This window comes from Verruconis gallopava (assembly GCF_000836295.1).
Source record: "Verruconis gallopava strain CBS 43764 unplaced genomic scaffold supercont1.29, whole genome shotgun sequence".
Lineage (NCBI taxonomy): Eukaryota > Fungi > Ascomycota > Dothideomycetes > Venturiales > Sympoventuriaceae > Verruconis > Verruconis gallopava.
In genome coordinates, this window is record NW_015622165.1 from 201,728 (window position 1) to 227,058 (window position 25,331).

At 53.6% G+C, this 25,331-nt stretch overlaps 9 protein-coding genes across 9 annotated transcripts; 7 read left to right on the forward strand and 2 right to left on the reverse strand.

Moving 5' to 3' along the window:
* Nucleotides 1–116: 116 nt before the first annotated feature.
* On the forward strand, nt 117–1,670 carry PV09_07422 (uncharacterized protein). The gene is made up of 4 exons (XM_016361185.1): nt 117–281; nt 347–441; nt 563–667; nt 720–1,670. The coding sequence occupies exons 1-4, from the start codon at nt 172–174 to the stop codon at nt 1,517–1,519; spliced, it is 1,110 nt and encodes a 369-aa protein (XP_016211005.1). The 5' UTR covers nt 117–171; the 3' UTR covers nt 1,520–1,670.
* Nucleotides 1,671–4,884: 3,214 nt separating this feature from the next.
* On the forward strand, nt 4,885–6,091 carry PV09_07423 (uncharacterized protein). The gene has a single exon (XM_016361186.1). The coding sequence runs from the start codon at nt 4,974–4,976 to the stop codon at nt 5,883–5,885; it is 912 nt and encodes a 303-aa protein (XP_016211006.1). The 5' UTR covers nt 4,885–4,973; the 3' UTR covers nt 5,886–6,091.
* Nucleotides 6,092–6,242: 151 nt separating this feature from the next.
* On the reverse strand, nt 6,243–8,627 carry PV09_07424 (uncharacterized protein; the record flags this gene model as incomplete). Its single annotated transcript, XM_016361187.1, has 4 exons — nt 8,314–8,627; nt 7,504–7,654; nt 7,173–7,440; nt 6,243–7,111 (listed from the first exon to the last, which is right to left on the reverse strand). The coding sequence occupies exons 1-4, from the start codon at nt 8,349–8,351 to the stop codon at nt 6,243–6,245; spliced, it is 1,326 nt and encodes a 441-aa protein (XP_016211007.1). The 5' UTR covers nt 8,352–8,627.
* Nucleotides 8,628–9,586: 959 nt separating this feature from the next.
* On the forward strand, nt 9,587–12,867 carry PV09_07425 (uncharacterized protein). Its single transcript, XM_016361188.1, has 2 exons — nt 9,587–10,262; nt 10,370–12,867. The coding sequence occupies exons 1-2, from the start codon at nt 10,173–10,175 to the stop codon at nt 11,903–11,905; spliced, it is 1,626 nt and encodes a 541-aa protein (XP_016211008.1). The 5' UTR covers nt 9,587–10,172; the 3' UTR covers nt 11,906–12,867.
* Nucleotides 12,868–13,908: 1,041 nt separating this feature from the next.
* On the forward strand, nt 13,909–16,650 carry PV09_07426 (elongation factor 1-alpha). Its single transcript, XM_016361189.1, has 6 exons — nt 13,909–14,060; nt 14,115–14,181; nt 14,291–14,361; nt 14,419–14,474; nt 14,855–16,051; nt 16,125–16,650. The coding sequence occupies exons 2-6, from the start codon at nt 14,177–14,179 to the stop codon at nt 16,167–16,169; spliced, it is 1,374 nt and encodes a 457-aa protein (XP_016211009.1). The 5' UTR covers nt 13,909–14,060; nt 14,115–14,176; the 3' UTR covers nt 16,170–16,650.
* A 157-nt stretch (nt 16,651–16,807) lies between these two features.
* Nucleotides 16,808–18,995, forward strand: PV09_07427 (uncharacterized protein). Its single transcript, XM_016361190.1, has 3 exons — nt 16,808–17,298; nt 17,384–18,390; nt 18,493–18,995. The coding sequence occupies exons 1-3, from the start codon at nt 17,215–17,217 to the stop codon at nt 18,734–18,736; spliced, it is 1,335 nt and encodes a 444-aa protein (XP_016211010.1). The 5' UTR covers nt 16,808–17,214; the 3' UTR covers nt 18,737–18,995.
* A 679-nt stretch (nt 18,996–19,674) lies between these two features.
* On the reverse strand, nt 19,675–21,656 carry PV09_07428 (uncharacterized protein). The gene is made up of 4 exons (XM_016361191.1): nt 21,405–21,656; nt 20,998–21,351; nt 20,658–20,947; nt 19,675–20,605 (listed from the first exon to the last, which is right to left on the reverse strand). Exons 1-4 carry the CDS (start codon nt 21,466–21,468, stop codon nt 19,754–19,756), a joined length of 1,560 nt encoding a protein of 519 aa, XP_016211011.1. The 5' UTR covers nt 21,469–21,656; the 3' UTR covers nt 19,675–19,753.
* A 116-nt stretch (nt 21,657–21,772) lies between these two features.
* Nucleotides 21,773–23,592, forward strand: PV09_07429 (uncharacterized protein). Its single transcript, XM_016361192.1, has 5 exons — nt 21,773–22,353; nt 22,404–22,559; nt 22,609–22,715; nt 22,794–23,110; nt 23,175–23,592. Exons 1-5 carry the CDS (start codon nt 22,312–22,314, stop codon nt 23,363–23,365), a joined length of 813 nt encoding a protein of 270 aa, XP_016211012.1. The 5' UTR covers nt 21,773–22,311; the 3' UTR covers nt 23,366–23,592.
* Nucleotides 23,593–23,768: 176 nt separating this feature from the next.
* On the forward strand, nt 23,769–24,869 carry PV09_07430 (uncharacterized protein; the record flags this gene model as incomplete). Its single annotated transcript, XM_016361193.1, has 1 exon — nt 23,769–24,869. The coding sequence occupies one exon, from the start codon at nt 23,769–23,771 to the stop codon at nt 24,867–24,869; it is 1,101 nt and encodes a 366-aa protein (XP_016211013.1).
* Between the last annotated feature and the right edge of the window lie 462 nt (nt 24,870–25,331).

Consider the following 25,331-nt stretch of genomic DNA (forward strand, 5'->3'; position numbering starts at 1 on the left):
CATGGAAGCGAAGACGGCAAGGTGATCACGTGATGCCTCCGAACTTCAGGCGCTAAGGCGCTAACATGTGCCAAGACCACACACACGATTTGCTAGATCCACAGTTAGCTTTTTCGCAAACCCAGAAGTTGGAGATAATTGTAACTAACCTCACAGCACAACACCGCGACGATGACGAGCCGACCGACCGTCACCATCATTGGTGCCGATGGCGCCCCCAGCAACAAATCGCACCCTCTTCCAAATGTCTTCCTCGCGCCAATTCGGCCGGACATTGTCCAGTGCGTTCAATCTCGCTACACGACATGGGAAGAGGAACGTAAAATGCTAATTACTATAATTGCAGGAGCGTGCACACCGGTATGGCGAAGAACAAAAGACAGCCATATGCTGTGAGTGAGAAGGCTGGTCATCAGACTTCTGCTGAATCCTGGGGTACCGGTATGTAGAGGAGAGTCCGTACAATTGGACACAGAGATCTGTACAAATGCATAGTCGGCATTGTTAGGACTCTGTTGGCATCTAAACCGAGAAATATCTGACGCTGACAAAAATTGAACAGGTCGTGCTGTCGCTCGTATTCCTCGTGTGTCCGGCGGTGGTACCCACCGTGCCGGTCAAGCTGCCTTTGGTAACATGTGCAGAGCTGGCCGCATGTTCGCTCCAAGTATGATTCCCTCCTCTGAGTTTGACTTCGTGAGTACTAATTTATGCAACAGCCAAGGTCTGGCGCAAGTGGCACGTTAAGCTATCTCTGGGCCAAAAGCGTTTCGCCACTGCCTCTGCCATTGCTGCCTCCGCCAGTGCGCCTCTCCTCCTCGCCCGCGGTCACCGCATCTCAAGCGTTCCAGAGGTCCCCTTCGTTGTGTCTTCCTCCGCTTTCAACGTTGCAAAGACTAGTGCTGCTATCAAGCTGTTGTCAGCCATCGGTGCTGGTCCAGACGTCGAGAAGGTCAAGAAGTCGAGAAAGATGCGTGCCGGCAAGGGTAAGCTTCGAGGTCGACGATACCGCCAGCGACGGGGCCCTCTCATTGTATACAACCCAGAGACTGACGGAAAGGATATTCCTCTGGCTTTCCGCAACATTCCTGGTGTGGAAACTAGCTCCGTCTTTTCTCTCAATCTGCTACAGCTTGCACCGGGTGGTCACCTTGGTCGTTTCATTATCTGGACTTCCAGTGCATTCGAGGCCCTTGATAAGGTCTATGGTTCAACTAAGGAGGCATCTGCCCTGAAGAAGGACTTCCTCTTGCCAGCCCCAACCGTCTCGCAACCAGACATTACTAAGCTGATCAACTCGTCCGAAATTCAGTCTGTTCTGCGGCCAGTTAAGGGAAGCGGTGTCAACAAGCGACCATACACGCAGAAGAAGAACCCGCTTGTCAACAAGCAGGTCATGCTCCGCCTCAACCCATATGCTGCTCAGTACGCGAAGGAGAAGCTCGGTTCGAAGAAGATTGATGGCGGAAAGCCTGAGGCTCGCAGCGAGGACTTTGACAAGCTTATCAAGGAGAACTAGATGGCGCACTGCTAGTTTCTTTTTCAATCATTGGCGTAGGTAGCATAGGTTGTGGCATTAACGATCGACTCAAAATGGGGTGTCGTGACAGCCCCTGAGCTCTTTTGAGCGTAGTACCAAATATGAATTTTGAAATATTTTCATCTCCTGATTTGCTTGCCTTCTTAGTTTGGGGACACCGTTATCCAAGTTTTACATTTCCTTTACTCTACCGTCGCATCCTTCTGCCAACAGCCTTTATCCTGCTAACCTCGCAACTAGCTTGTCTGAGATTCGGGGCCTTCCATAATCCGCAACGCATTCTTGTGTCTGAAGATCTTCGCTGAATACATAGCATTGCCTTGGCGTCGTGTCTGTTCCAATTTTGATCAAAAACGTCGCAACATCCGCACAATACTTGAAAGTGCTCTTGAGATGAGCCTGTGGTTACTGCGCTATTTCGTGAAGCGTACTTGTTACTCCTGTAAGTACTCACATATTTTTCCTTTGTTTGCAAACAAGCACGCCGTTTGAGAACAGCTGAGAAAGACTACTTGTCCTTAGAGCATACGAGCACAGACGTTCACAATCTTCTAAACGTAGGAAGGTGACGTAAAGCAAGATTGAAAGCCAATACTGCTAATACAACTACAGTCTCATCTGGATACTCAATTTTCTTGATAGTTAAGCACATACAAACTCCAGGCTCCCTCAAGGGCTCTGCTTTCTTGATCTCGTTTTAGATGTTCTGTTGAGTGTATTCATACAAGGTTCTCATCCAGAACGAAGCTTTTTTTGTCCAAGATCTAAAGAATATGACAAGCCATGGAATGAGCACAAGTATTTTACCGATCTAACATCGATGTGGCACGAGATCTCTCATTAAAGAGTAATCTCCGGTCTGAGGAGACGGATGACTATATCATCCTATTTGAGCTGCAATGAAAGCAAATACGCAGATTCATGTTTCACAATCCACTCAAAATTCGACATGATAGGCGAGCGCTCCAATGACATGTCCGTAACGTTAACTCACGCAGTATTGATTGGTCTGTGCACTACTCCTTCCCTGAGTCGCCGCGTAGTTCTGGCAGTCCCCATCCGCAGTCATCTTGACCGAGCTACCACACCCGGACTGTTCGTCCAGTCTAACCATTCTAACTAAGATGTACCATTAACTTAGTTTGAATAACATACTTTATCACGTGCAAATAAAATGATATGGATCGACATTTCTCGAGTTTCTGACGAAACTTGCTTAATGCTAGCGTTGTGTGGTTCGGTAACTGCTGTACAGCCTTGAAGCATACAGGTAAAATTAATCAGTCTTGTATGTGAATAAGCTAGTGTTCACCCCTCGCTCGTACTTCGATAATTGACCTCGATTTGTACCAACTGGCTACGGTTGCACGGACGAATTGAAGACTCAATTTTCTTAAGATATGGATGACGATTTTTCTCAATTCCAGACAGATCTCATGGAGACTAGGAGCGACAAGGAGTCTGACTATGGATCATACAAGACGGAAGACGAAGAAGAGGAATAGGAACAAGAAGAGGATGGACTGGATGTTGCCTCCGACGACAACTTCTCCGAGGATGAAAGGGTCCTAGAAGAAGAAGAATATTGGGAAGAGGATGCATTTGCGGATGCATGGCTGGCTCGCAATCCTGGTGGCAGTCGGCTATTATATCCACGGCTTTTTGTCATCACGTCGCCCAATGGGAATATCACTACGCCACGAAGAAACAGCAGCTTAGGATGCCCGTTCCTACGGGTCCTGAGAGAAATTCGTGGCCTTATCTATAAGCACTACTTTGATGGACAAGAAGAAGAATTCACTCATCTCGCTGACAACTTGGCACCATTCGCAGATAAAGAGGGCAAAATTCTCCCCCCATTGAAACTTAGTAGCGAAGACGTCGAGCTCAAACTTTTTGTTATCGCCTCCGCTGCTACGGACTTCGCGACAGCTTCGTTTCGAAGCTCTCCCTGTCATTTTCAAGTCCAGAGTCATGATTGCAGATCGGATAACTGCTATGCCCAGGTTCATTGATTTTCTTGGGTAGGAAGGCCGTGCGATGGTTCGTTATCTGGACATTTGGGATAGCCTAGACCATCGACAGCTGTACCATTCCAAGCATCGAGCAGTCCTCAGAAGTTTGCAGCAGCTCTCCTTTTTACGCCATCTCCGGATCGTCCTGTGCCGAGACTTTCAACCTGGCACTTCTTGTTTCGATAGTGATGATTGGACCAAAAATGGCAATCTAAAAACACAGGCCATACTCAAGATGAAATATGAAAGGCTGGATACGGAATGGCCGGAGTACCAATCCCTTGAACTTATCAGTGCCAAACGGTTCACGCTTGCTGCGGAAATATATCCCAAGCCAGGATGTGTTGAGTTTGACTCAGATTGTGATGCTTTGCCATCGCTCTGTCACACTATGCGTCAGAATTTCGATCGCGCCGGATTGAAAGGAGCAGCTCGAGTCACAATATCTCTAGCTCAAAGCGAGGATGAAAAAGCATATGATGTGGGGTCAAAACATGATCTAAACACTAAACCGGAGTTGGGAGCGCGCTCACTTGGCGGGAAACAGACCATCTATGTGACAAAGCTATCCCTATGTATAACTTTGTTCGCTCGCTGTTATTCCAGAACCAAACAACAACTGCACACCCTTACGATTGCTTTCCTGCCGCGCCAAAGTCAGCAGGTAGCGTGATGCGTGACTGTGGACTCTGCTATCTCAGTGATTCCCAGTGTGGATAGCGCGCCATTCCAACTCTGCCACCCAACGGCTCATCAGAGGCAGCAGCACGTTTCAATGATATTTCCTATTTGGCCTTGCGCAATGCAACCTGTGAAGCCATAAAAAATATATGGAACAGCTCAAATTCTTGCGTTTTCTATAAGGCTATAATACTAACTCGCCATCTCGGCTGGCCCGATGAACCTGCTGCCGAACTCTTGACCGGACTTGATAAAGCACTAGCGGCTGGGTGGAAAGGCAAAAAAGTAGATAAGCAAGAAGTCACAGCGTGGTCTGTTCTATTCCGTGAGATATCATCGCGCTTTGGACCGACGATACCTATCACGTTTGTCCCTCGCTCGTAATGTTCTTCGCTCTTAATATTCAAGGTAAATGGATGTGCACAAACCGTACATTACTATACTCTTCAGACATGCTTTATAACACTAAATGACAGGATTTATATCTGCAGCAAGATACCCAGCATGGCTAGGGCGAGCAATGTCAGCAGAGGTAGACTTTTATGACGATATCTCCCGCACGAGCATTGGACATCACGTGTTTACTTGGCATTGGGCCGGTTTCTGATTATTGTATTCGTTGTCAGCGTCCAATCCAATTAATTTTCTCTTCAATTAGGCTTGCAATATACTTTTTTTTCTTTTAAAAATGAAAACCATGTGCCCTCTCACATCATGCTGATTGTGACTTATTCACAATGGCATTCCCTTTTTCGTGGCAGCTTCAAATCGTCTCGGACCTTCACCTCGAGACATCAGTTGTTGAACCGAGCTACGCGACCTTTAATCTGCATATTCAGGCAGAAAACCTGTTTCTTCTCGGAGATATTGGTCTTGTCAAGGATGAAGGCCTCTTTCATTTTCTGGAGCGGCTGTTGGAAACGAATTTGGGGGTGAAAATTTTCTACGTCATGGGCAATCACGAGTATCATTATCTCACTGTCGACGAGGCGAACCGAAAGATGAGAGAATTCGAGATGAATATGAACGTGAAGCACGGAAGGAGATTCATCCTACTCGACAGACGGCGGTACGATCTCAACAGCACGGTCACGGTTCTCGGGTGCACGCTTTGGTCACGCATCGTCCCGGAGCAAGCCGCGTCTCTCCAAGAACGATTGAAGGACTTCAAGGAGACCGCTGGGATTCGAGGACGCACGGTCGAAAAACACAACGGAGATCACGAGGCCGACCTGAGGTGGCTAAATGAGCAAGTTTTGACGATTTCAGAGGACGAGCCGCACCGCCAGATCATCGTCGTGACGCATCATAGCCCAAGCGTGGACGAGAGGGCGACCGCTCCAAGACACAGGAACAGCGCCACGACGTCCGGGTACGCGACGGATCTGTCTTTGGAGGCGTGCTGGACGTCGCCCAGCGTCAAGATGTGGGCATTTGGCCACACGCATCACAACGTGGAGTATCATGACGAGCGAGGCAAGCTCGTCGTCGCGAACCAAAGGGGCAGCCGCAAACCAGGAGATACGTCGGCCTCCTTCCTCCCCGCAGCCGTCGTCGACACCTCGACTGTGCCATACACCGCTCGGCGGATCGTGCCGAAGACCTTGGAGATGCGGTCAACTTTCGGCAGTGTTTGTCGTCATGCGTAGAAGGAGTTCGAGAGGAACAAGGTTCGCATGGGCCAGACGCCGCCAAGGAGGGAAGCTTTGGAAAGTTCAGTCGCACGTGAAGATGGCGCGCCGCGACCAAAAAAAGAGTCGGACAGCCAACGTTGAAATCTCAGTCCATAGTTCTTTTCGAATAGAAGTAGACGGCATAAATAGACTGTGCAATTATGTCTTATCATCTCAGTCCGATGCACACCTATGCTCGGCGTCATCACATACGGGGCTTTCATTTCTCTGCTTTGTTCCAACGAGCGAAAACGAGGAGTTATGTGCGCCGTCGCTTTCATAGTCCGATCTTGCCGATGGTCGTCTGCACGATCGATGGACGGCGAGATCGAATCACCACGTTTTAAACTCCTCAGGTATCACGATTTCAGCCTCCTTTGGCGCTGCCTTCTGCGTCTGCAATTCTCTGGTGCCACCTTCCGTCGCGATTTTCTTTCTCTCCTCGCCCTCGTCACTGCTTTCGCCGGTGTTCTGACAAGCACAGGCCTCAGCCACAGCAGTGGCCAGCATAATCCACATCGTGTAGACCGCATCGTTACCGGCATTATGTAGATTCCACCCGACCAAGTCAAACTCGCCTAGTATGCCGCCAACACTACGTGAATTCAGCTCCTTCTTATGCGCACGATATAGACTGGTGGTATCCAACGTGTCAATTAGATTGGAGAGATTGAGCGGGTCGTACCCTATTTTGTGCAGATAATGGATGTCGGCGCTGGCATTGTGACCGAGAAACACGATCTTTCGCTTTTCCAAGGGCGGCTCACCCGCGGTGGCTTGCTCCTCTTCCGTCAAAGATCTGGAGAAAGGTTCCTTGAAACAACTCGCCACGATGCGATCCGCCTCCCGAAGGGCAATCAGTTCCGTTTTGCCAAATTCCTTTTCGAAACGATCAGCTGCCCCTGGAACGAATTCGTGGTTTTCGTACATCATGTGCTCTCGGATGCGGAAGTGCTTTGCTCTGATATACCGTCTCCAGTTCTCTCCTAGATGGCCTGGATGCGCCGTGCGGATGTCGCGGGTGTCTAGCGTGGCAATGCCGATTTCAGTGATAATGTTGCTACTCCGCTCCCATGCTTCCACATCGACACATATCACGACAACATCTTCTTGAAAGGTGTATGGAGCTGGTTTCGAGACGTCCAGGGGATGGGAGGGTTCGTTTTGGACAGTCTGGCCTCGCAATTCAACGGAGGACCCAGCTAAAATGCTAGCGTTAGCTCCAACGTCTCTTATATGTTCACGATGAAATGAGAGGCTCACAATTTCTCGTCCTGGGCCGCAACCCGAGATAGCATTGGGCACGTTTTAACTGCTTGGAAATGTTCAGCTGCGCCATTGCTTGCTGTTCTTGACGCTTGCTTTTACTGCTCTTGGGCTTGGCCTTCCCGAGATCAGCCGTCACGCGACATATCTCTTTGAACTCCGCAATCTCGTCATCTTGTGGAGCACGTGTTGATTTTGGCTCTCCTCGAGGAAAGGTAAATGGTGATTGTGAAGGCGCACGATAGACCAGATTGTCATACTCTTCCTTTCAGTCTACGTGTCCTAGATAGCGTGGCAGAAAACGTGGGTGATTCGGAAAGCCGTTCACAATAAGCTTGATCTTGCGATAAAATATGTCCTTAGGGTCGATGTACAGCGTCTTGAACCTTGCGCTAATTTCTTTCAGAAGGTCTGTAAATTGCTCTTCTCTGACGAAGACGATCGGTTTTTCGGCGGGGTCAATAGGCCAGACATAGAACCTGTTGCCGGCTGATCAGCTTTACACTCAACAATGTTTGCGATGACGTGATTTACAAGTCCCAGCCCCTCTTCCAAAATTGTCCACGGTCAAAGAACGCCGAGGCGATGGCCTGCGAGTCAGCATCTGGCACGAACTTGTAGGGGAACTTGGCTATTGCAAGCACGGGACAGAATGATTCACCAGGCCGAGTCAGTTGTGCAACCTCCATTTTCAGCTCTGGAGTTCTCTTGGGCATGTCGGATTGAAATTTGTCATCGTCCTTCGCCTTCTCAATTTTCTCATCATCTTCGACGATGGGAATGATCTGGACTGGACACCCTGCCTCGGAATCGTCGCTGTCGAAGTCTGCACCGTCCATGTTACTGAAAGCCGAAAGTTGAGGCCCCGTAGGCGCATGAGATGTCTCCTCGCTGTTATTCAAATTCATATCAGGCTTCACGGCATGGTCGGCCTGGACCGGGCCCGCAGACTCAATGACTTCGGCTGTCAAACTCGTTCTTGGCTTGGCTGGAAGCTTGTCCATGTCATCTTTGAGAGCTTCTTTAAATCGTTCCAATCTTGACGAAGCCATGGAGCTGTTAAAAGAATGAAGCGCCACATCAACGTAGAGATATTGGAAGCCTGCTTGACGTGGGGGGGGGGGGGGGGGGAACCAACAGGGTTGGGTTCTTTGAAGTGCAACTTAAGCAAAGCATCCACCCTGCAGGTGAAGCCCAAGTCGATTGGGATTCGGCCGGAGGCCTAAGTTATGTCAAGTCAAACGTTCTGTTCTTTGCCTTGAGCAGGCGATGAGGCTGTCGGATGCACGTGTGAAGACAGGATTGGCGCCTGGATTAACGATTGACTGATTTTGGCCGACGAGTCACATCACTTGTCGTCACTCACTTAAGGCTTCTGTGCAAGGCTGAGGACCAGGAATGTTCCCAGAGCATTGCTAGCGAAGCAGGAAGCAGGTCTAAGGCAGGTGAGATGCAAATAAATACATCGTGGTCGACTCGAGGCTGAACGCGGTCTCGTGGGAGGCACTACCGCCCAGTCCACGTGACGGCCACGACGAGCGGTGGGAGACGGACTGCGGCAGGACGTCAAAATTCCTTCAGCCTTGTGGAGGGTCTAGTCTGGATCGAAGGCAAGAGGCTCTTTGATCGACCAATGAACAGAACCTCCGAGCCGGTAGCCGGAAGCAGCGTCGTGACTAGCAAGCGAAGCCTCTGGAGCTCTGGCCCAGGGCGGGATCGCCGCTGGTGCGCGGCTCATTCGTTTTGAGGACGCGGAGGGAGGTGAGGCGCTAGCGCGCTCCCGCTACACTTAAAGGAGGCGTAGCGGGCACGAATGTAGACTGGACTGAGACTTCACGAGGTGAAATAGCCCGGGCGGGCCATGCATTATGAGGACGTGCTAAGCTCCTGGCTATGAAATCAAAGGGAATCACCAGCACGGCGTCCGACTACGCAGTGGGCATAGTGGACTTGCATGGGAAATGAAGAAGAAGCAATTCCCCGGTTGGTTTGTGTCAGACACTGGGCAGATGCCCGTCAGCGCTCCCGGGGGCGAGTGAAGAAGATCATGTGGAGGCCACTGGCGGACGGAGGGCCGTGGTTCTCCAGAGGCGGGCAAGGCGGCAGCGGGACAGACACGCAGGTCCAGGCCGGCGCGACGAAGCAGCACGACGCCGTCGCGGCCGGCGAGAGACGACGGGAACGGGGCGGCGCCCAAGGTCTCGTCCATCGTTGGCGCCGTTCTCACCACGGACAATCAATCGAGGCTCAGAGCCCGCGCCGGGTCGTGTGTGCGCCAGGCCCATCCGAGCCACACGCCGGGGGCCCGACGCGCTGTCATTGGCGGGCGCCCCGGGCCTGGCGGCTTGCCTTTTTCACGGTGGCCGCCCAGGCCCAAGGGGCTTCTGCTTGACGACTCTCCTCGCCCGTACCACCACCACCGCGACTCTACAGCACTCCCGTCGCTTCGTGTGCGTTGCCTTTGCGTATCTGTGAGCCTGTGTCACCCTCTCTTGTCGTCTTCTCCGTCAGCCTTTCCTTTCCTCCTCCTGGCGCGCCCCTCTCGCCTTTCCCGCGCGCACCGTCGCCTCGTCCAATCCTGAACCGCCTGCGTCAATCCACGGACAGCTTCGGTGTCGGCAGCCTGCATTCATGATCCACCTCCTGCAGATAACCCCAGCATCCCAGCGAATAAAAACACCGTCCGCACCGTGAGCAGCGTCGACTACTTTTCTTGTTACACGTCCATTGCGCCCGCACGTTCCCCACCTCATGGAATTTTGCTGAGAGAGTCACGTCCCGATCGTGCCAGTCTCAGACCGTCAATTGGAGCCGCTGCACGCGAGACGTGACAAGAGTGACGTCCCTTTGATCCGAATCGCTCGTTTCGTGCTGCTGCGCCGGCTGCTGGCAGGTAACCCGCCGACACAGCGACCGGCACGCGAGATCGGGCGCATCACAGTGCTCGCTGCTTGGGCGTCTCTTCGTTGTTTTGCTGGGTAGTGGGTGACTGCCGGCATGGCCACCATGTCGGCCACACAGCAGATTCGAACCATCACTCCTCCAAGCAGTTCCCACGGAAATTCAGCGTGGGACTACGAGAATCAAGTACGTTCAGTCTCGTTCCGTCTCGCTTGACTTTCTCTCTGCGCTCTCCTCGACGACGAGGGCGTGTAACGCACAGCTTCAGATGAGCAGCAGCTAATACGCGACAGCAATCCGCATACACAGACGACAAGCCGCCTAGAGCTGGACAAAGTGACTCTCGGCCTCCGCTGTCTCAAAACGTGAACGGCAGCCGCAAGATGTCGTACGGCTCGGACACTAACGCCCGAGTGACTCCAGGGCCTGAGAATGACTCGGCCTCGATGAGGAAAATGTCCCGCAAGAAGAGCAGCATCAGGCAGGACAGCGAATCGGACGCCTCATTCGACATGTACAAGACTACGTCTGGGAGCCGTAGCATCAGCAATGGCATTGATAGGAGCGGAAAGCGCAAGCCGAGTAATGCCAAGATACGCAATCCTGAAGATGACGAGGACAACTGGATCCACAGAGACAAGCTGGCCCAGATCGAAAGCAGAGAGCTAGAAGAGGCTGGTTTCCCCGTGGTGCGTACGAGTCGTTCAGGGAGCAGAGCAGGCGCTGGGACCGCATACGTCAGACAGGATGACTATGAGCAGGACGGAGATGTTGATGAATACAAGACGCCCAAGAACCACGACACGAAGCGGCAGCGAGTGGTGTCTCCCATACCTGCAGAAGAGGAGGAAGATGAAGGTTTCGACTTCGAACTTCGCACGCCGGAAGAGGTGGCGGCGGAGCAGGAGAGCAGATATTTTCAATCACCGCCTTTGAAGCCCAATGGCACAAGGATACCAATGCCCAAACAGAGTCCAGTCCCTGTGCCGTCCATCATCATGGAGCGAGACTCGCCGCTGCCACGGAGTCGAGCGAGCAGTGGCACTGGCATACCCGAGATACGCTCGAGGAGCCGCAGCATCAGCTCGCAGGTCATGCTGGAAGATGATGTGCCCCGTACACCGCTCGAGGCTCGACGACCATCGGCATCGGACGACTCTCCCTCTTCTTCCCCGCCAAAGACCAAGGCTCCAGCCAAAGGATCATCAACATCCGGCACACGCAAAGCCTCTAACCAGCGAAATGCTTCGGGCACGTCCAAGTACCGTGCCTCGTCGCAGCAAAATCGCAACTCACCCGAAAAGCGACCAGGCACATCGTCTGGCCGGCCAAGCACGTCACATAGGCCTGAAGGGGATCCGCCATGGTTGGCGACCATGTACAAACCTGATCCTCGATTGCCACCCGATCAGCAAATGCTTCCTACGCATGCACGGCGGCTGGCGCAAGAGAAATGGGAGAAAGAAGGCAAGACGGGTACGGTATACGATCGCGAGTTCCGACTTCTCAACACGGAAGAAATCGAGCGGCCGCTCAGCCTCGACTTCAGCAACAAAGACACGAAACCGACGGAGAAGAGCCGGCCGGCGAATATACAGACGGAGAATAAGTGGCCGCTGGCCAGTCCGCTGGGCAGCCCTAACCAGGCCAGCAGACCTGGAACGAGTGGCACAGAGCACGGCGGATACAGTACCATGCCCAAGATCACGACTCCTCCGATTGCAGCGCCAACCCCTGCGAAGGTTGAGAAGCCGCAGGAGCACGTCAAGCTGCCCGAGCCAAACGAAGAAGTTAATGAGAAGAAAGGGTGCTGCTGCATCGTAATGTAAAAAGCCGTTTCCCATCAACGCCAACAGGCACCTCGACGAAATCACTTGTCACAAACCTACACATGCAAGCGCATACGAAAACGCACAACTCACATCCACACATTCCACGCCGAAAAAAAGTTTCCCGAGGCTAGGACCACAGCTGCGTTCGCCTCATAGCATTCGTCATGCAGATTATTTTCTCGTTTGTGTTTATACTACTACAGGGCTTACAGCGGAGTTGCACGGCGTTCGTCAATGGTGGCTTGTCTGTCACATTGAAAAAAGGGTTAGAACAGGTCTTGGACCCGTTCCCAATATTCACCGATAGTACGGCTGGAGTTCTGGCAACCGTAGCCGTAGGAGCGTGGCGTCCAACTGGCAGGCGGGCCAACAGAGAGGCAGGAGTTTTTGTGCGAAAAGAGATGTGCGCGCGTGGACGACTTGATAGCGTTTTCTCGACCTTGCAGGGCTTATTTTTTCTCTTCCCTTTGCCCTTCTTTTGTTTTCATTTCCCTCTCGTTCACATTCACCATCACAAACATACATTGTTCTTTCTGGGTCCAAACGCGAGACATCTCATCCTAGGCCTCGTTCATTTTGGCTCCGGTTGTGTTAAAGCGCTGATTGCTTATTTTTTTAATTTTTTTTGCCTTGCCGAGATTGATGCATTTCAGATATCCCTTGAACTCAACACGCTCACATAGTCTTTGATTATCTATTTCATTGTGTGTTGCTTGATCATACTGCTCATATCTGTGTGCTTTTTTTTCATGATGGGGGGAGAGTTGGGAGCAGAGAGAGGAGAGAAGAGTGCGAGAAGCAGCGAGAGATGAGGAAGACGGCCGTGAGGCTTGAGTGTAGATACAGTGTCTTTCAGAGGGAATGAGAACGATTTCCGAACGGACGCTTCTTCGATCGTGCGTTGTTGTAACGTAGGGCTTACTTGCCGTGCGCTGTAGATGACTTCATGGTGTGTCATGTTCCCCATTAATTTTTTTTAGCTTGGCGAGGTAGCTCGTCCATCGCGGTGGGGATGGGACTCGAGCTCTGTAGCATGCATGTATGTATGTATTCATCGATACTCCGAATGCAAACTTGACGATGACTGGCTTTGGCCCGACACTCGAAGCGGGTTCGCTGTGCAAAGAGTCATGCTGTACCGCCACGAACTTGACAAAACAGGCTGACGCTGATTTAAACATTTGGCGGCCTCACGCAAAGAGACACCGCTGCGGTTCTGGCAAACCCATGACTTATTAGTTAACTTAGGCCAACATGTCACGAGAGGGCAAACGTGGGATCGGCCACCGGGTCCTTATATCATGGTTGTCTCACAAGGACGACGCAACGAGACTGCGCCTAGGGGCTTGGCCAGCTTTGAACACAAGAGAAAGCTATGTGTGCGCACACCACGCACACTCAACGATGACATCAAGGTACGCCGCGAGGCCTCTTTTTTTGGAGGGGAGGGGGAAAGGGACATTTCCGTGCGTGGAAGAACGGCCGGTGGGACGAATCTGTGTGATGGCAACGCCACAAAAGAGACAGTTCTTCCACTCCCCCCCTCCCCTCCCCCCGGTCATACCTCCAGGAAGGTCAGGCTAAAAAAGGGAAGAAAAACAAGTTGGCAGTGGGCTTTGCTTTCGAGGGGCAGCAACAAACGAAGGTCTCTCACCGGGTGAAGAAAAAAAAATGTACCAGCATCCCTGCATTTTGTCTTGCGCCGTCGTGGCGACGGATGATCGGTTACGCTTCAGTGCGCGAGCAGAAGCACGGCGTGTGTCGAGCCAATGGGGCGCATGTTGTTTCCAGTTTTTCTGCTCCGCTGTCGAGAGTCGGGCGGACAGCTGGTGGGCAGCGCAGAGAGGGGGGGAATGGGAATGGGGGGTTTTCTTTCCCTTGCTCTCAGGCGGACGCGTGGTAATCCCGCCTGGGACATCGGCTGTGAACGGGTGGAGTCGTGAGTCAGGCCTTGATTTTTTTTTTTCCTCTTTGCGAGTTTGCTCGTGGTGTACGTTGGGCACGATGGTGCTGCGTTGAAGGCGGCAAGGCACCAAGGCACGCTCGCCTCGCGCACACCAGATCTGCTTAAAAGGTGGTGCACCCCTCCAAACCACCAACTTTTCTTCTCTGTCCCGCATACCGAAATCCAAAGCGTTTTCAACTGCGACTTGTACGTTCTGGCACCCAGAGGTGCATCTTGCCGTGGAGCTAACGACCCGAGAAGTAGACATCTTCATCAAAAAGCACTTCACAGGACTCACTTCCAACCGTTAAAAATCTTTCACCATGGGGTAAGCGTTCTGATCGCCGCCCACCAGCGGCTCTGCAGACTTTTTTTTCCCTCTCCCTGCCAGACTGTGCACGCCGGAAACCGTCTCAATACTGACCGCTGCGTCGCAGTAAGGAGAAGACTCATATCAACGTCGTCGTCATCGGCCACGTCGACTCTGGCAAGTCGACCACCACCGGACGTAAGCCTTGCCTCGTGCACCCCCAACGCTGCGAACGCTAGCTCACATCTGACACAGACTTGATCTACAAGTGCGGTGGTATCGACAAGCGTACCATCGAGAAGTTCGAGAAGGTAAGAAGCACCGGTTTTGCAGCATCGCACACGTCGTGTGTTGGGCAGCCAAATTTTTCCGAATTTTTTTGGGGCTTGCCACCTTATCTGCCACAACAAACACCCGTGGAGGGGCACCTTTGGCGGGGTCACCTTTTGTCTTGGCCCTGACTCACGCCCACGCCCTCTCGCCCTGTCCCCCCTCGCTCTCAACGCACAAGCCAGTGTCGCCTAGTGAGCAGCCACTCAACGCACTGGTCTTTGCACCGCTCTCCACCCCCAATTCCCCGACCTTGGCTTTTGCTCTTGCATGCATCGCCCAAAATGTTTTGCAGCTGCCCTACGCACGATGCTGCCGTGGCCTCGCTCTTTCACCGACATTTTGCTGACCGCCCGCACAGGAAGCCGCCGAATTGGGCAAGGGCTCCTTCAAGTACGCCTGGGTGCTTGACAAGCTCAAGGCCGAGCGTGAGCGTGGTATCACCATCGATATTGCCCTCTGGAAGTTCGAGACCCCGAAGTACTATGTCACCGTCATCGACGCCCCAGGTCACCGTGACTTCATCAAGAACATGATCACGGGTACCTCCCAGGCTGACTGTGCCATCCTCATCATTGCCGCTGGTACTGGTGAGTTCGAGGCTGGTATCTCCAAGGATGGCCAGACCCGTGAGCACGCTCTCCTTGCCTACACGCTCGGTGTCAAGCAGCTCATCGTCGCCATCAACAAGATGGACACCACCAAGTGGTCCGAGGAGCGATACAACGAGATCATCAAGGAGACGTCCAACTTCATCAAGAAGGTCGGCTACAACCCCAAGCACGTTCCTTTCGTCCCCATCTCCGGCTTCAATGGCGACAACATGATTGAGCCATCCACCAACTGCCCATGGTACAAGGGCTGGGAGAAGGAGACCAAGGCCAAGGTCACCGGCAAGACCCTCCTTGAGGCCATCGACGCCATTGACCCACCATCCCGCCCAGTCGACAAGCCACTCCGTCTCCCACTCCAGGATGTGTACAAGATTGGCGGTATCGGAACCGTACCAGTCGGTCGTGTCGAGACTGGCTCCATCAAGGCCGGTATGGTCGTCACCTTCGCCCCAGCTGGTGTGACCACTGAAGTCAAGTCCGTCGAAATGCACCATGAGCAGCTCGCCGAGGGTCTGCCAGGTGACAACGTCGGCTTCAACGTCAAGAACGTCTCCGTCAAGGAAATCCGTCGTGGCAACGTCGCCGGTGACTCCAAGAACGACCCACCAAAGGGTGCTGAGTCCTTCAACGCCCAGGTCATCGTTCTCAACCACCCTGGCCAGGTCGGTGCTGGTTACGCTCCTGTCCTCGACTGCCACACTGCCCACATTGCTTGCAAGTTCGCCGAGCTTCTCGAGAAGATCGATCGCCGAACTGGCAAGTCTGTCGAAGCCTCCCCCAAGTTCATCAAGTCTGGTGACGCCGCCATCGTCAAGATGGTTCCATCCAAGCCCATGTGCGTTGAGGCTTTCACCGAGTACCCACCTCTTGGTCGTTTCGCCGTCCGTGACATGCGTCAGACCGTCGCCGTCGGTGTCATCAAGTCCGTCGCCAAGGTCGACAAGGTACGTTTTTCAAACCTCCCCCCCGCCCCCAATGTGTATTCTGAAGATGTCCATGTTCTAACAATCGCTTCAGGCTGGCAAGGTCACCAAGGCTGCCCAGAAGGCTTCCAAGAAATAGATGCCATAACCGTGGATCTAAAGATGCGATGAGCGGCTGCGTTGGTCTGCTCTGTCGCGGAGGAGTAACATTCTCGTCGCGATCGTACGGACTGCATGCATCGCTGCGCGTTGCATTGCATGGGTTTCATTGGTTTTAGCGATATCCCTCGTCTTTGTGCATCTATTCTCCTACAACCACCACGACAAGAACAATCTCTCAGCATAGCGTCAGGTCACAGGCTCTATTGCCGGGTCAAATCAACCGAAAATCACGCAAAACACAACGATTCATGCAATGTGTTAATGGCGACTTCATGCTTTTTCTTATGTAAACGATGAATGGGGGTTGCCCAAAATCATGATCCGTGATGAAAGGCAAAATTCATTACCCTGAGGGAGGTCTGCTTCCTTGAGAAGAGGGGGCTTTTCCTCAAAGCTACTATGATAGATTTCCCTTTTCACTTCTAGCCATTAGGCGAAGTCAAAATATAGAAGCGATGCGGTTTTCTACCACGTTGGTTAGTATCCCTTCTTATCGTTTCGTCGTGTTTTTTTTTCTCTCCTTTACCCAGAGAGTAGAATTTTCATTTGGGATGCAAGCGTGCGACCTGTGGGTGATTTTTGCGGAGGAGGCGCAGCGATTTGCCGATGCCAAGCCTGTAGCGCATCCAAGCTTCAAGCCTCACTGCGAGGTCCAGTCGTGTGCCAGTCATCACGAGAGCTTGCTTCTGAGCCGCACCTCCGTCTTGCCTGCCGTGCCTTCTTCTGTCAGTAGTGTACATCAGCATGCGCTGATCGTCAAAACTCTCCTCCTTTGTCACTCCTTCCTCACATCGCTCCTCCATTGCTTGTTTGCCGGACACCGAGGTCAAGAACGAGTACAGCCGGCTCGACAAAAGCATCCCGCCTTTGCCAGCGTAGCCACCGGCGAAACAGGCCGTGTAGGGTTTTTCTTCGGTGCCAGCGAGATCCTGCAGACAGACGGGAGGAAACCGTCTCCGATCCTGAAAGCGTGGTGCGGCAGCACGTACACCTAAAGGTCGGCTATACACCGACAAAACAACATGGCGGCCAAGGCAGTAATCCCCTTCCTTGTAGCCATGATGCTGCTCACGGGCGTATGCAACACTCTTCTGACAAAGTACCAAGTACGTGCTCCTTTTGTTTGTCCCAGCCTCCAACGTCCTACTTTGTGTCGCCAAACGTGCTGACGTGGAGAAACCCCCATCACAGGACATGGTGTGCGTGCACAATTGCGACGCGAAAGACCCCAAGAAGCGACAGTACTTCGAACAGCCCGTCATCCAAACGCTACAGATGTTCATTGGGGAAATGGGCTCCTGGCTCGTCGTCGGTATCTTCGCGCTCGTGCGACGCTACAAGAATTCGTCGTTTGGCAAGAGGAGGGCCGTCCACAAGCGTGCTAGACACCTCGTCTCGACCCCCGCTGTCGAGACGGACCCGCTGCTCGTCCCAGATGATATGGACGATGAGATTGCAGGCGACGACGAGGACGAGGAGTCCGATGACGGGGAAGACCCGCTAGCGGCGAGCATGACGCTGAGCATGGAGGGCAGGCGGCCGCTGACGGGATGGAAAGTCACCTACCTCGCGCTGCCCGCTTGTTGCGACATCACGGGCACGACACTCATGAACGTGGGCTTGTTGTTCGTCGCTGCGAGCATCTACCAGATGACGCGGGGTGCGCTCGTGCTCTTCGTCGGCCTGTTCAGCGTGCTGTTCCTCCGTCGCCGCCTAGGGCTGTACAAGTGGTTCGCCCTGTTCGTCGTCGTTGCTGGCGTCGCGGTCGTGGGGCTGGCGGGCGCGCTCGAGAAGGAGAAGAAGTCGACGAGCGAGGTTTTGCTTGAGGCCGTGCGCAGCGCGTTGGCTGGCAAGACCAACGGCGGTGACGACGGCGTCGAAGCGTCGGCGGTGACGCTCGGCGTGCAGACGATCCTCGGTGTGCTCCTCATTGCGGCGGCGCAGATCTTCACGGCTACCCAGTTTGTGCTCGAGGAGAGCATCATGGAGAAGTACGCCATCGAGCCGCTCAAGGCCGTCGGCTGGGAGGGCGTGTGGGGTTTCTTGGTCACGCTGCTGGGCATGGTGGTTCTGCACTTCTCCTACGGTGTCACGGACAAGGGCAAGGGTGGCTACTTTGACGCGCGTGAGGGCCTGTGGCAGATGACGCATTACAGAAGCATCGCTGTGAGCAGCGTGCTCATCATGATTAGCATTGGGTATGTCTCCTTTCTCCCCTTCATCGTCCTCCTCCTCTTCCCGTCCGCCCCGCCTTCCTATGCTTTGGCCTCGTGGACTAACGACTCTGCCCTCCAACCTAGCGGCTTCAACTTCTTTGGCCTCTCCGTGACGCGGTCGGTCTCCGCCACCAGCCGGAGCACAATCGACACGTGCCGGACGTTGTTCATATGGATCGTCAGCTTGGGCCTTGGCTGGGAGACCTTCAAGTGGCTGCAGGTCGTCGGCTTTGCACTCCTCGTGTACGGCACCTTCCTGTTCAACGACATCGTCAGGCCACCAATGAAGGCCTGCGTGAGCGCCGAACCGGACGACGACGACGACTGAGGACTCGACGCGTGAGGGAGGATTGGAGAAGGGCGATTCGACATGAGCATGTACATACGTCTTTCCATGTGTCTCTTTTCTTTGGCACGGGCGCATCTGGTTGACGCTTCTTGGCAACTGTTGAGACGTACGCGCGATGTCGCGTCTCAGTCTGCGCCCGTGGATCTTGACTACTTGACATGAACATGCTAGGGCGGACGGGAACGACGTGAAATCATTAATTGTGTCTGAAAGAACCTTAATGTTCTCTATCCGTCTGTCTTCCTCTCTCCTTTTTTCTTCTTTCTTTCTTTCTTTTTTTTTTCTCTTTTTGGTCGATCAGAACCCCTCACAAACCGCATGCGCCTACTCCGTCGTCTCCTCTCGCAAGTCGAACTTCGAACAGCCAGTGCGACGTCGTTGCTCGGACGTGTGCACGCAGAGCGCAAAGTCGACGACAAAATCCCCAGCGAAAGAGAGCAGCCTTGGCCTCGCATGGCCCCCGTCTCCTTTTTGTCTTGGCTTGCTGGACCCGTCGACGCCTGCGGCTCGGGTTCAGGATCAGAAAGTCGTCTTACGAAGCGCCTTTTGCCCGTCGCCGCTTCCGCTTCCGCTTCTCACGTCGGTGCTAGACTTTCAAAGTAACAAGATTCCTTCTCCGAACATTCACACACACATACGCGCGCGCATTCGTGCGTGCGTGTGTGTGTGTGCGTGCGTGTGTGTGTGTGTGTGTGTGTGTGTGTGTGTGTGTGTGTGTGTGTGTGTGTGTGTTTTTGACCATTCGTCTGGACAGTGCGCAGGCTCGCGCTTCTCGAAAGGCGGCCAGAAACAGCAGGTGAGGTGGAGCGCGAAACGATGGGGAGGAAGGGAGAGAAGGGGAGAGTTGGAGGCACGGGAATAGTAGTGATAGATAGGTCACGAAGATCAAGCACGTGGAAAAAGAGGAGAGCGGACGGCACGGCAGGGTTGAGAGATCGAGTTTTAGAATTTGTTATGTTCCCTATACGACAGGGTCAAAAATCGCGGCCGATGCCTTCATACGAAAGCCGGCACAATGTCGCTGGAGCTCATCACCATGTTCAGCTTTTGAATGTAGTTGAGAGTGCCGTCGACGTCGAGGTCGCAGCGCACCCAGGCTGTCTCAATCAAGACCTTTGTGACGTGTAGATGGGCCAGGTGCGGTTTCTGAGCCGTCCTCGCCATCACGTCGAGGATGACTCTTCTCCGCTCGTCCGTTCTCGCCTCGCCGGCCAGGATGAAGAGCGGAAATGGCCACGTGCATGCGTCCAAGGAACGGAGAAGCTCGAAGCCGCGCACGGCCCACACTTCAATCTGCTCTGACGGGCCAGAAAAGTTCTTTGAGACGCGTTCCAGGTAGATGAGCGCCGTGAGCTTGAAAAGCTCGATGACCGCCGGCGCTGATGACTGATTAGCTGTCGCGTCGGCTCTACGTGAGGCTGGAAGCTCGACGAGTCTATTGCGAAGGTCGACGAGGTAGTCCTGGTACTTCTGGGAATGGTAACGCGCTTCGCTAGAGTCCAGGCTTGTGGAGCAGACCTCGGAAAGCAGAGCAAGCACGGGGTGAGCGTAATCTGTGATGTTGGATATCGTAGTGGCCGACGACGAACGAGCCAAGAGGTACTGCAACGCACATTGTTCGGTGTCCTCTGACCTGGTTTCCAGATCGACAGCGGCGCGCAAGACTTCGCTCCTGAACCAGTGCCGTAGACTAAAACGACAGAGCACGTCGTAATAAAGCGCCCATCCCAATATAGCGGCCTCGTCGCTGCCCGGGTTGTGAGGTACCCTCTCCAATACCCTAATGAAGCCTTGGGCTCCGCACACGTGACCTATCCATTGCGAGTTCTCTTCGTGTACTTGGTGCATCTAGCTATCCCGTCAGCATCCGGACCCATCGATTTCAACTTACAGTCCTGACCTCAAACGTGCAAAGCAAGATGCCGGCGGCGACGTGCTTGATGCTGCCCTGCAGGGTGGAGAACTCATTCGTCCCTGCAGAGATCAAAAGTGCATCAAGCGCGGCGCGTTTATACTGAGCCGTGTGCGCTTTCTGCCCATCTTTCAGGAGCGCGGCAACGGCCAATATCGAATTAAGGACCGCTCTGGATGCGTAAGTGTTGTCCGAGAGCGCCATCTGCATAAGGATCCGGCAAATCTGCTCGCGATCCGAATCGAGCATGGCAAGAACATTCACAGCGGACGACTTGACTGCATTCGATGTAAGCACGGGCTTGAAGCCTTGCAAGGGGGCAACGAACAAAACTCAAGCAAGTCATGTTCGGACGGTTCCTCAAGCGACGCCTTCCATGGCTTCGCTGGATGCGGCAAGCATAGTCGTACCCTCTCCCTTATCTGCCGTCCCAAAACGTGAGGTGCAAGGGAGGCTGCTTCATACAAGCTGACATCCCGCATGGACGCGTTGATGTAATGAACGTGTCCAACAGGAGGTCTTTTGCAGAAGCCGGAAGGCAAAGCGGGCTGATACACCACCGCTCTCTTCGCGTCTTTTTCTCGAGGCCAGGACAGCCGCATGCCGTAGCCACCGCATGGCCGCTTTGATTTGCTGCAGACGGCGCAGAAAGGGATCTGTCGGTCGCAAGCGACTTTGCGGTCTGTTTTTACCCTCGTCAGAATAGCGACAATGGCATGAAGTCAACCGTCACACCTTTGCAAGTCCAACAGCCGGTCTTGGCACGTGGAGCATTTGTAATCTTCCTGCTTTCGTCCATTGAGAAAACTTAGCGACGACGTGAGAACAGTGCTGCCACATTCGCATTGATGGGCAAGAAACTGCGAGCCTGCGGGAAGTGCCCCGTTAAAGCCATGCCGTCGGAGAAACTTCGAAAGGCTCTGCTTGGAAATCGCTTGGGTGTTGCTGTGATATGGGTTCGAAGCAAGGTAAACTAGGTCTTGGCTCGCGCGAAGGTCCGCACAGTCCTGCTCCTAACAGAGTAAGAGCACTAGTTCTAGTCTGCATTCGGAACACTGGCAAGTTTCTGCGAAACGAGCTGTGCGAAGAAACAACACGCTTATATTGGAGACCCACGGGACGTTCCTTTGGAGCTCTCTTCACAAGGCAATGCTGATCGTAAACGCTGTCCATGACAAATCAAATCCAGTTATCTCCGTTGCTGAGTCTTGCCGTTGCGACGCCGTTCGCATCATACAGCGGCCTAATTGGATTGCGAACGGCGCGAAGAGTCGCTGAGGCTCAATGGCACCTTGCGTGTCCGCCCTTTGGCGACATGCAGCCCTGATCTTGTTCTCATGCTAGATCTGAATTCGGCTTCATGGTAATAACCTGCGAGGCCGGCCATGTCGAGCAGAACTAGCCTGACCGATGTGGACCGCGAGTTCGTGGTTCACGCGTTCAAAAACCTCGAACTGATTGCAAATCAGACTCCAAAAATAGGCTCCTTTCTACGACGGATCATGGTATAAATCACTGTGTTGTCGTTCTTTTCGGAGAGTCGACAACGACTTCGTACTTCTTTGAACATTGCAAGCAAGATAAGGGATACACAAACAGCAGAAAAAATCCAACCCCTTTTGCCCCCAAAGTGAACTCAAGTATGGCTAGTTATTTTGTCACAGGTGTCTCACGAGGCATCGGAGTATGTGGCTGATCCCGCTTCGGAACATATCTTGTAGCTAAGCCGTGCAGTTCGAGTTCTTGAGACAGTTGTCGAGCAATCCGGACAACGTCGTCATTGGCATGGCCCGCGATAAGGCCGCCACGGAAGCAAAGGTTTCCAAGGAGTTTCCAAGGAAGAACATACACATCCTGCAGGGCGACCTGTCGGACTACGCTTCGCTTAAGGTAGGCGATGTTTTCAGCAGGTCAAGTCAGCGCTGACCAAACCATCCAGCAAGCGGCCGATAAGACGGCCGAGATCACCGGCGGAAGTCTGGACTATCTAATAGCAAATGCAGCCGACCTGGTGGGAATCGAGGGCATTCCCCCTCTCGGGGTCTTGTGAGTTGAACAAACCACACCCCTTTTCTCGTGTGACGAAGATCTAACAGCGCGTTTTTTTCTTTTTACCCCGTGCAGAGGTCAAAACCCGAAGTTGCTAGAACAGCAGCTTCTACGCACATTCAAAGTCAACGTCATAGGAAACATTCACCTCGTGAATCTGTTCATGCCGCTCATTCTCAATGGCAACCGGAAGAAGGTGATCCACCTCGCCACTGGCCTTTCCGACGACGACATGACGAGAAAGTACGGCTTCGACTCCCAAGCCGCGTATTCTATCAGCAAGTCGGCAGCAAACACGGCAATGGCGAAGTTCAGCACCGAGTACGCGCAGGACGGCGTGCTGTTCCTCAATCTCAGCCCCGGCATGGTCGACTCTGGAAACATGGATCTCAGTGAGCGCTCTCAAGACGTAGCCGACACATGCGACGGACGCTTTGCTGACAGGAACGCGTGCAGGCACCGAAGAAGCGCAGAAGGCGATGGCGCACATGGTCTCGATCTTGAAAAGATACGACCCGAATTTCAGCGGACCGATAACGGTCGAGCAGTCCGTCAAGGCCATGATGGCCGTCTACGAGAAAGCGAGCGTGGAGAACGGCGACAGCGGCGCGTTCTTGTCTCATCACGGCAACAAGCGCTGGATCTAAACTTCTTACTTTCAACCGCTGGTCCTATCCCCACGTCTCGACGGAGGGGACCCATTGTAGCTCTGAGCAAAGGCAGTTGACTTGCTGGCCATAGACTTTTCAATGACAACTTGTTTCCCCCAGGACCGCGTCACGATCCAGAAAGACACGCGTGAAAGCGCCAAATGAACCGCGAGATTTTTTTTCTAGGCAAAAACGTTTGCAAAACCTTTGTGAGGTTCCGTTCCTTGATAGCCCGTCTACCTAGAAGCGGTTAGACTACTACCACTACTCCTCACTCTCTCCTCTGCATTTGCCGACAATTTCCAGGGCAATTATGTGATCCTCATCGCCCATCGCCTCATCGCCCTGGATAGAAAAAAAGAATTCCAAACTCGTGAACAAACACGTGTAAGGCGGGAATATGGCCGGCGAACACATTTTGATCACCGGCGCCACTGGCGTGGTCGGCCGCGCAGCAATGCAGTACTACGCCGAGCGAGGCTACAAGGTCACGGCTGTGTCTCGACGTGAGCCCGTGTCGACGTACGGCGCGTCGTGGATGTCGGTCGACTTGTCGAGCTCGGAGGCGTGCGCGAAAGCACTGTCGCCTCTCACGGACGTGGTCCAGATCGTTTTTGCCGCCTTGCACGAGGAGCCTGACCTGCGCTCCGGCTGGCTGGAGCAGAAGCAGATTGAGCGCAACGAGGCGATGCTGCGCAACACGGTCGAGGCGGTAGTGCCGCACGCAAAGGGCCTGCGAAACGTGACGATCCTGCAGGGCCCCAAGGCGTACGGTGTCCACGTGCACCCGATTCGCGTTGGCTCGAGGGAGGACCGAGACGAAGACCGGAGCATCCCCAACTTCTACTGGGCGCAGGAGGACTACCTCAAGGCGAGGCAGAAGGGCCAGGACTGGAGCTGGAACGTGCTCCGCCCGGGCCTCGTCATCGGCATGAGCGTCGGCGGGGCGATGAACCTGTACGGAGCCATCGGCGTCTACGCGGCGGTACTGAAGGCGAGGGGAGAGCCGCTGTACTACCCGGGAGAAGGCCTGGCGATTGCGCAGGCGACCGACTCGGACGTGATCGCGCAGGCGTGCGAGTGGGTGCTGAGGGAGCCCAGGGCGCGCAACCAGTGCTACAACCTCGAGAACGGCGAGCTGGCGAGCCTGAAGGAGCACTGGGCCGTCTTTGCGGAGGCGCTCGGCATGCAGGAGGGTCCCACGAAGCCGTTCTCCTTCACGCGCGAGATGGCCGGCTTCGGTCGGGAGTGGGACCAGATCAGAGAGAAGCACGAACTCAGAGCGCCCGCGTTGGAGACGTTTCTGGGCCAGAGCGGCCAGTTTGCGGACTTCATCTTCATGAGGGGGAACAGCCCGCCCAGCTCGATGAGCTGCATTAAGGTGCGCAGCCACGGGTTCACGGGCCAGATCTACACGGATGACATGATTCGGAAATGGTTCAAGCTATATCAGGACGAGGGACTGTTACCCGCTCCAAATTCAGGGGCCAAGCTTACGTGATGGTCTCGCGCACCATGTACGGAGCTGGTAACGTCCCCTTTTCTTCAAGAATCCTCACTTTGCGAGGTCAGTATCTGTGGAGATGAAGTCAACTCGCAGAAAGGTTTGTGTCCATTTCGTGCATCGAAAAGGGATGTCATCGTCATTGCGAACCAGTATGTGTGAATTGCTCCACCGCAGCTGCGTTAGATTCTAGAATGCCAATTGAGCTGTCATATGAATGCCTCTTGCCGCCTCGATTACAGCCGTCCGATATAATCCATCGTAAAACCCCCCCGATGCATTCGCAAGCAGAGTGACATGACATGCATTCAGACGTTCAAAGCCGGAAAGACATGTACATGATAACTGCACGACGACTCTCACACGAGACTGGCTCGTCAATTGAGACGTCTTGGATATCACGCATCCATCAGCGATCCGCAGATGCTCTCGCAAATCTTCAGCGGCTCCTGCCGTATC

Excerpts from the sequence above, each read along its gene's own strand:
- PV09_07422 (XM_016361185.1), top strand. The coding sequence starts at position 172 with ATGACGAGCCGACCGACCGTCACCATCATTGGTGCCGATGGCGCCCCC. Across the intron at positions 442-562 it reads TGCTGAATCCTGGGGTACCG|GTCGTGCTGTCGCTCGTATT; the intron begins GTATGTAGAGGA and ends AAAATTGAACAG. Across the intron at positions 668-719 it reads TGGCCGCATGTTCGCTCCAA|CCAAGGTCTGGCGCAAGTGG; the intron begins GTATGATTCCCT and ends TTTATGCAACAG.
- PV09_07423 (XM_016361186.1), top strand. The coding sequence starts at position 4,974 with ATGGCATTCCCTTTTTCGTGGCAGCTTCAAATCGTCTCGGACCTTCAC.
- PV09_07425 (XM_016361188.1), top strand. The coding sequence starts at position 10,173 with ATGGCCACCATGTCGGCCACACAGCAGATTCGAACCATCACTCCTCCA. Across the intron at positions 10,263-10,369 it reads CGTGGGACTACGAGAATCAA|CAATCCGCATACACAGACGA; the intron begins GTACGTTCAGTC and ends AATACGCGACAG.
- PV09_07426 (XM_016361189.1), top strand. Across the intron at positions 14,362-14,418 it reads CAAGTCGACCACCACCGGAC|ACTTGATCTACAAGTGCGGT; the intron begins GTAAGCCTTGCC and ends CATCTGACACAG. Across the intron at positions 16,052-16,124 it reads CCGTCGCCAAGGTCGACAAG|GCTGGCAAGGTCACCAAGGC; the intron begins GTACGTTTTTCA and ends CAATCGCTTCAG.
- PV09_07427 (XM_016361190.1), top strand. The coding sequence starts at position 17,215 with ATGGCGGCCAAGGCAGTAATCCCCTTCCTTGTAGCCATGATGCTGCTC. Across the intron at positions 17,299-17,383 it reads CTCTTCTGACAAAGTACCAA|GACATGGTGTGCGTGCACAA; the intron begins GTACGTGCTCCT and ends CCCCCATCACAG. Across the intron at positions 18,391-18,492 it reads CTCATCATGATTAGCATTGG|CGGCTTCAACTTCTTTGGCC; the intron begins GTATGTCTCCTT and ends CCTCCAACCTAG.
- PV09_07428 (XM_016361191.1), bottom strand. The coding sequence starts at position 21,468 with ATGGACGAAAGCAGGAAGATTACAAATGCTCCACGTGCCAAGACCGGC. Across the intron at positions 21,352-21,404 it reads CGGCTGTTGGACTTGCAAAG|ACCGCAAAGTCGCTTGCGAC; the intron begins GTGTGACGGTTG and ends GGGTAAAAACAG. Across the intron at positions 20,606-20,657 it reads TCTTGCTTTGCACGTTTGAG|ATGCACCAAGTACACGAAGA; the intron begins GTCAGGACTGTA and ends CGGGATAGCTAG.
- PV09_07429 (XM_016361192.1), top strand. The coding sequence starts at position 22,312 with ATGGCTAGTTATTTTGTCACAGGTGTCTCACGAGGCATCGGA. Across the intron at positions 22,354-22,403 it reads GTGTCTCACGAGGCATCGGA|TTCGAGTTCTTGAGACAGTT; the intron begins GTATGTGGCTGA and ends TAAGCCGTGCAG. Across the intron at positions 22,560-22,608 it reads CGGACTACGCTTCGCTTAAG|CAAGCGGCCGATAAGACGGC; the intron begins GTAGGCGATGTT and ends CAAACCATCCAG.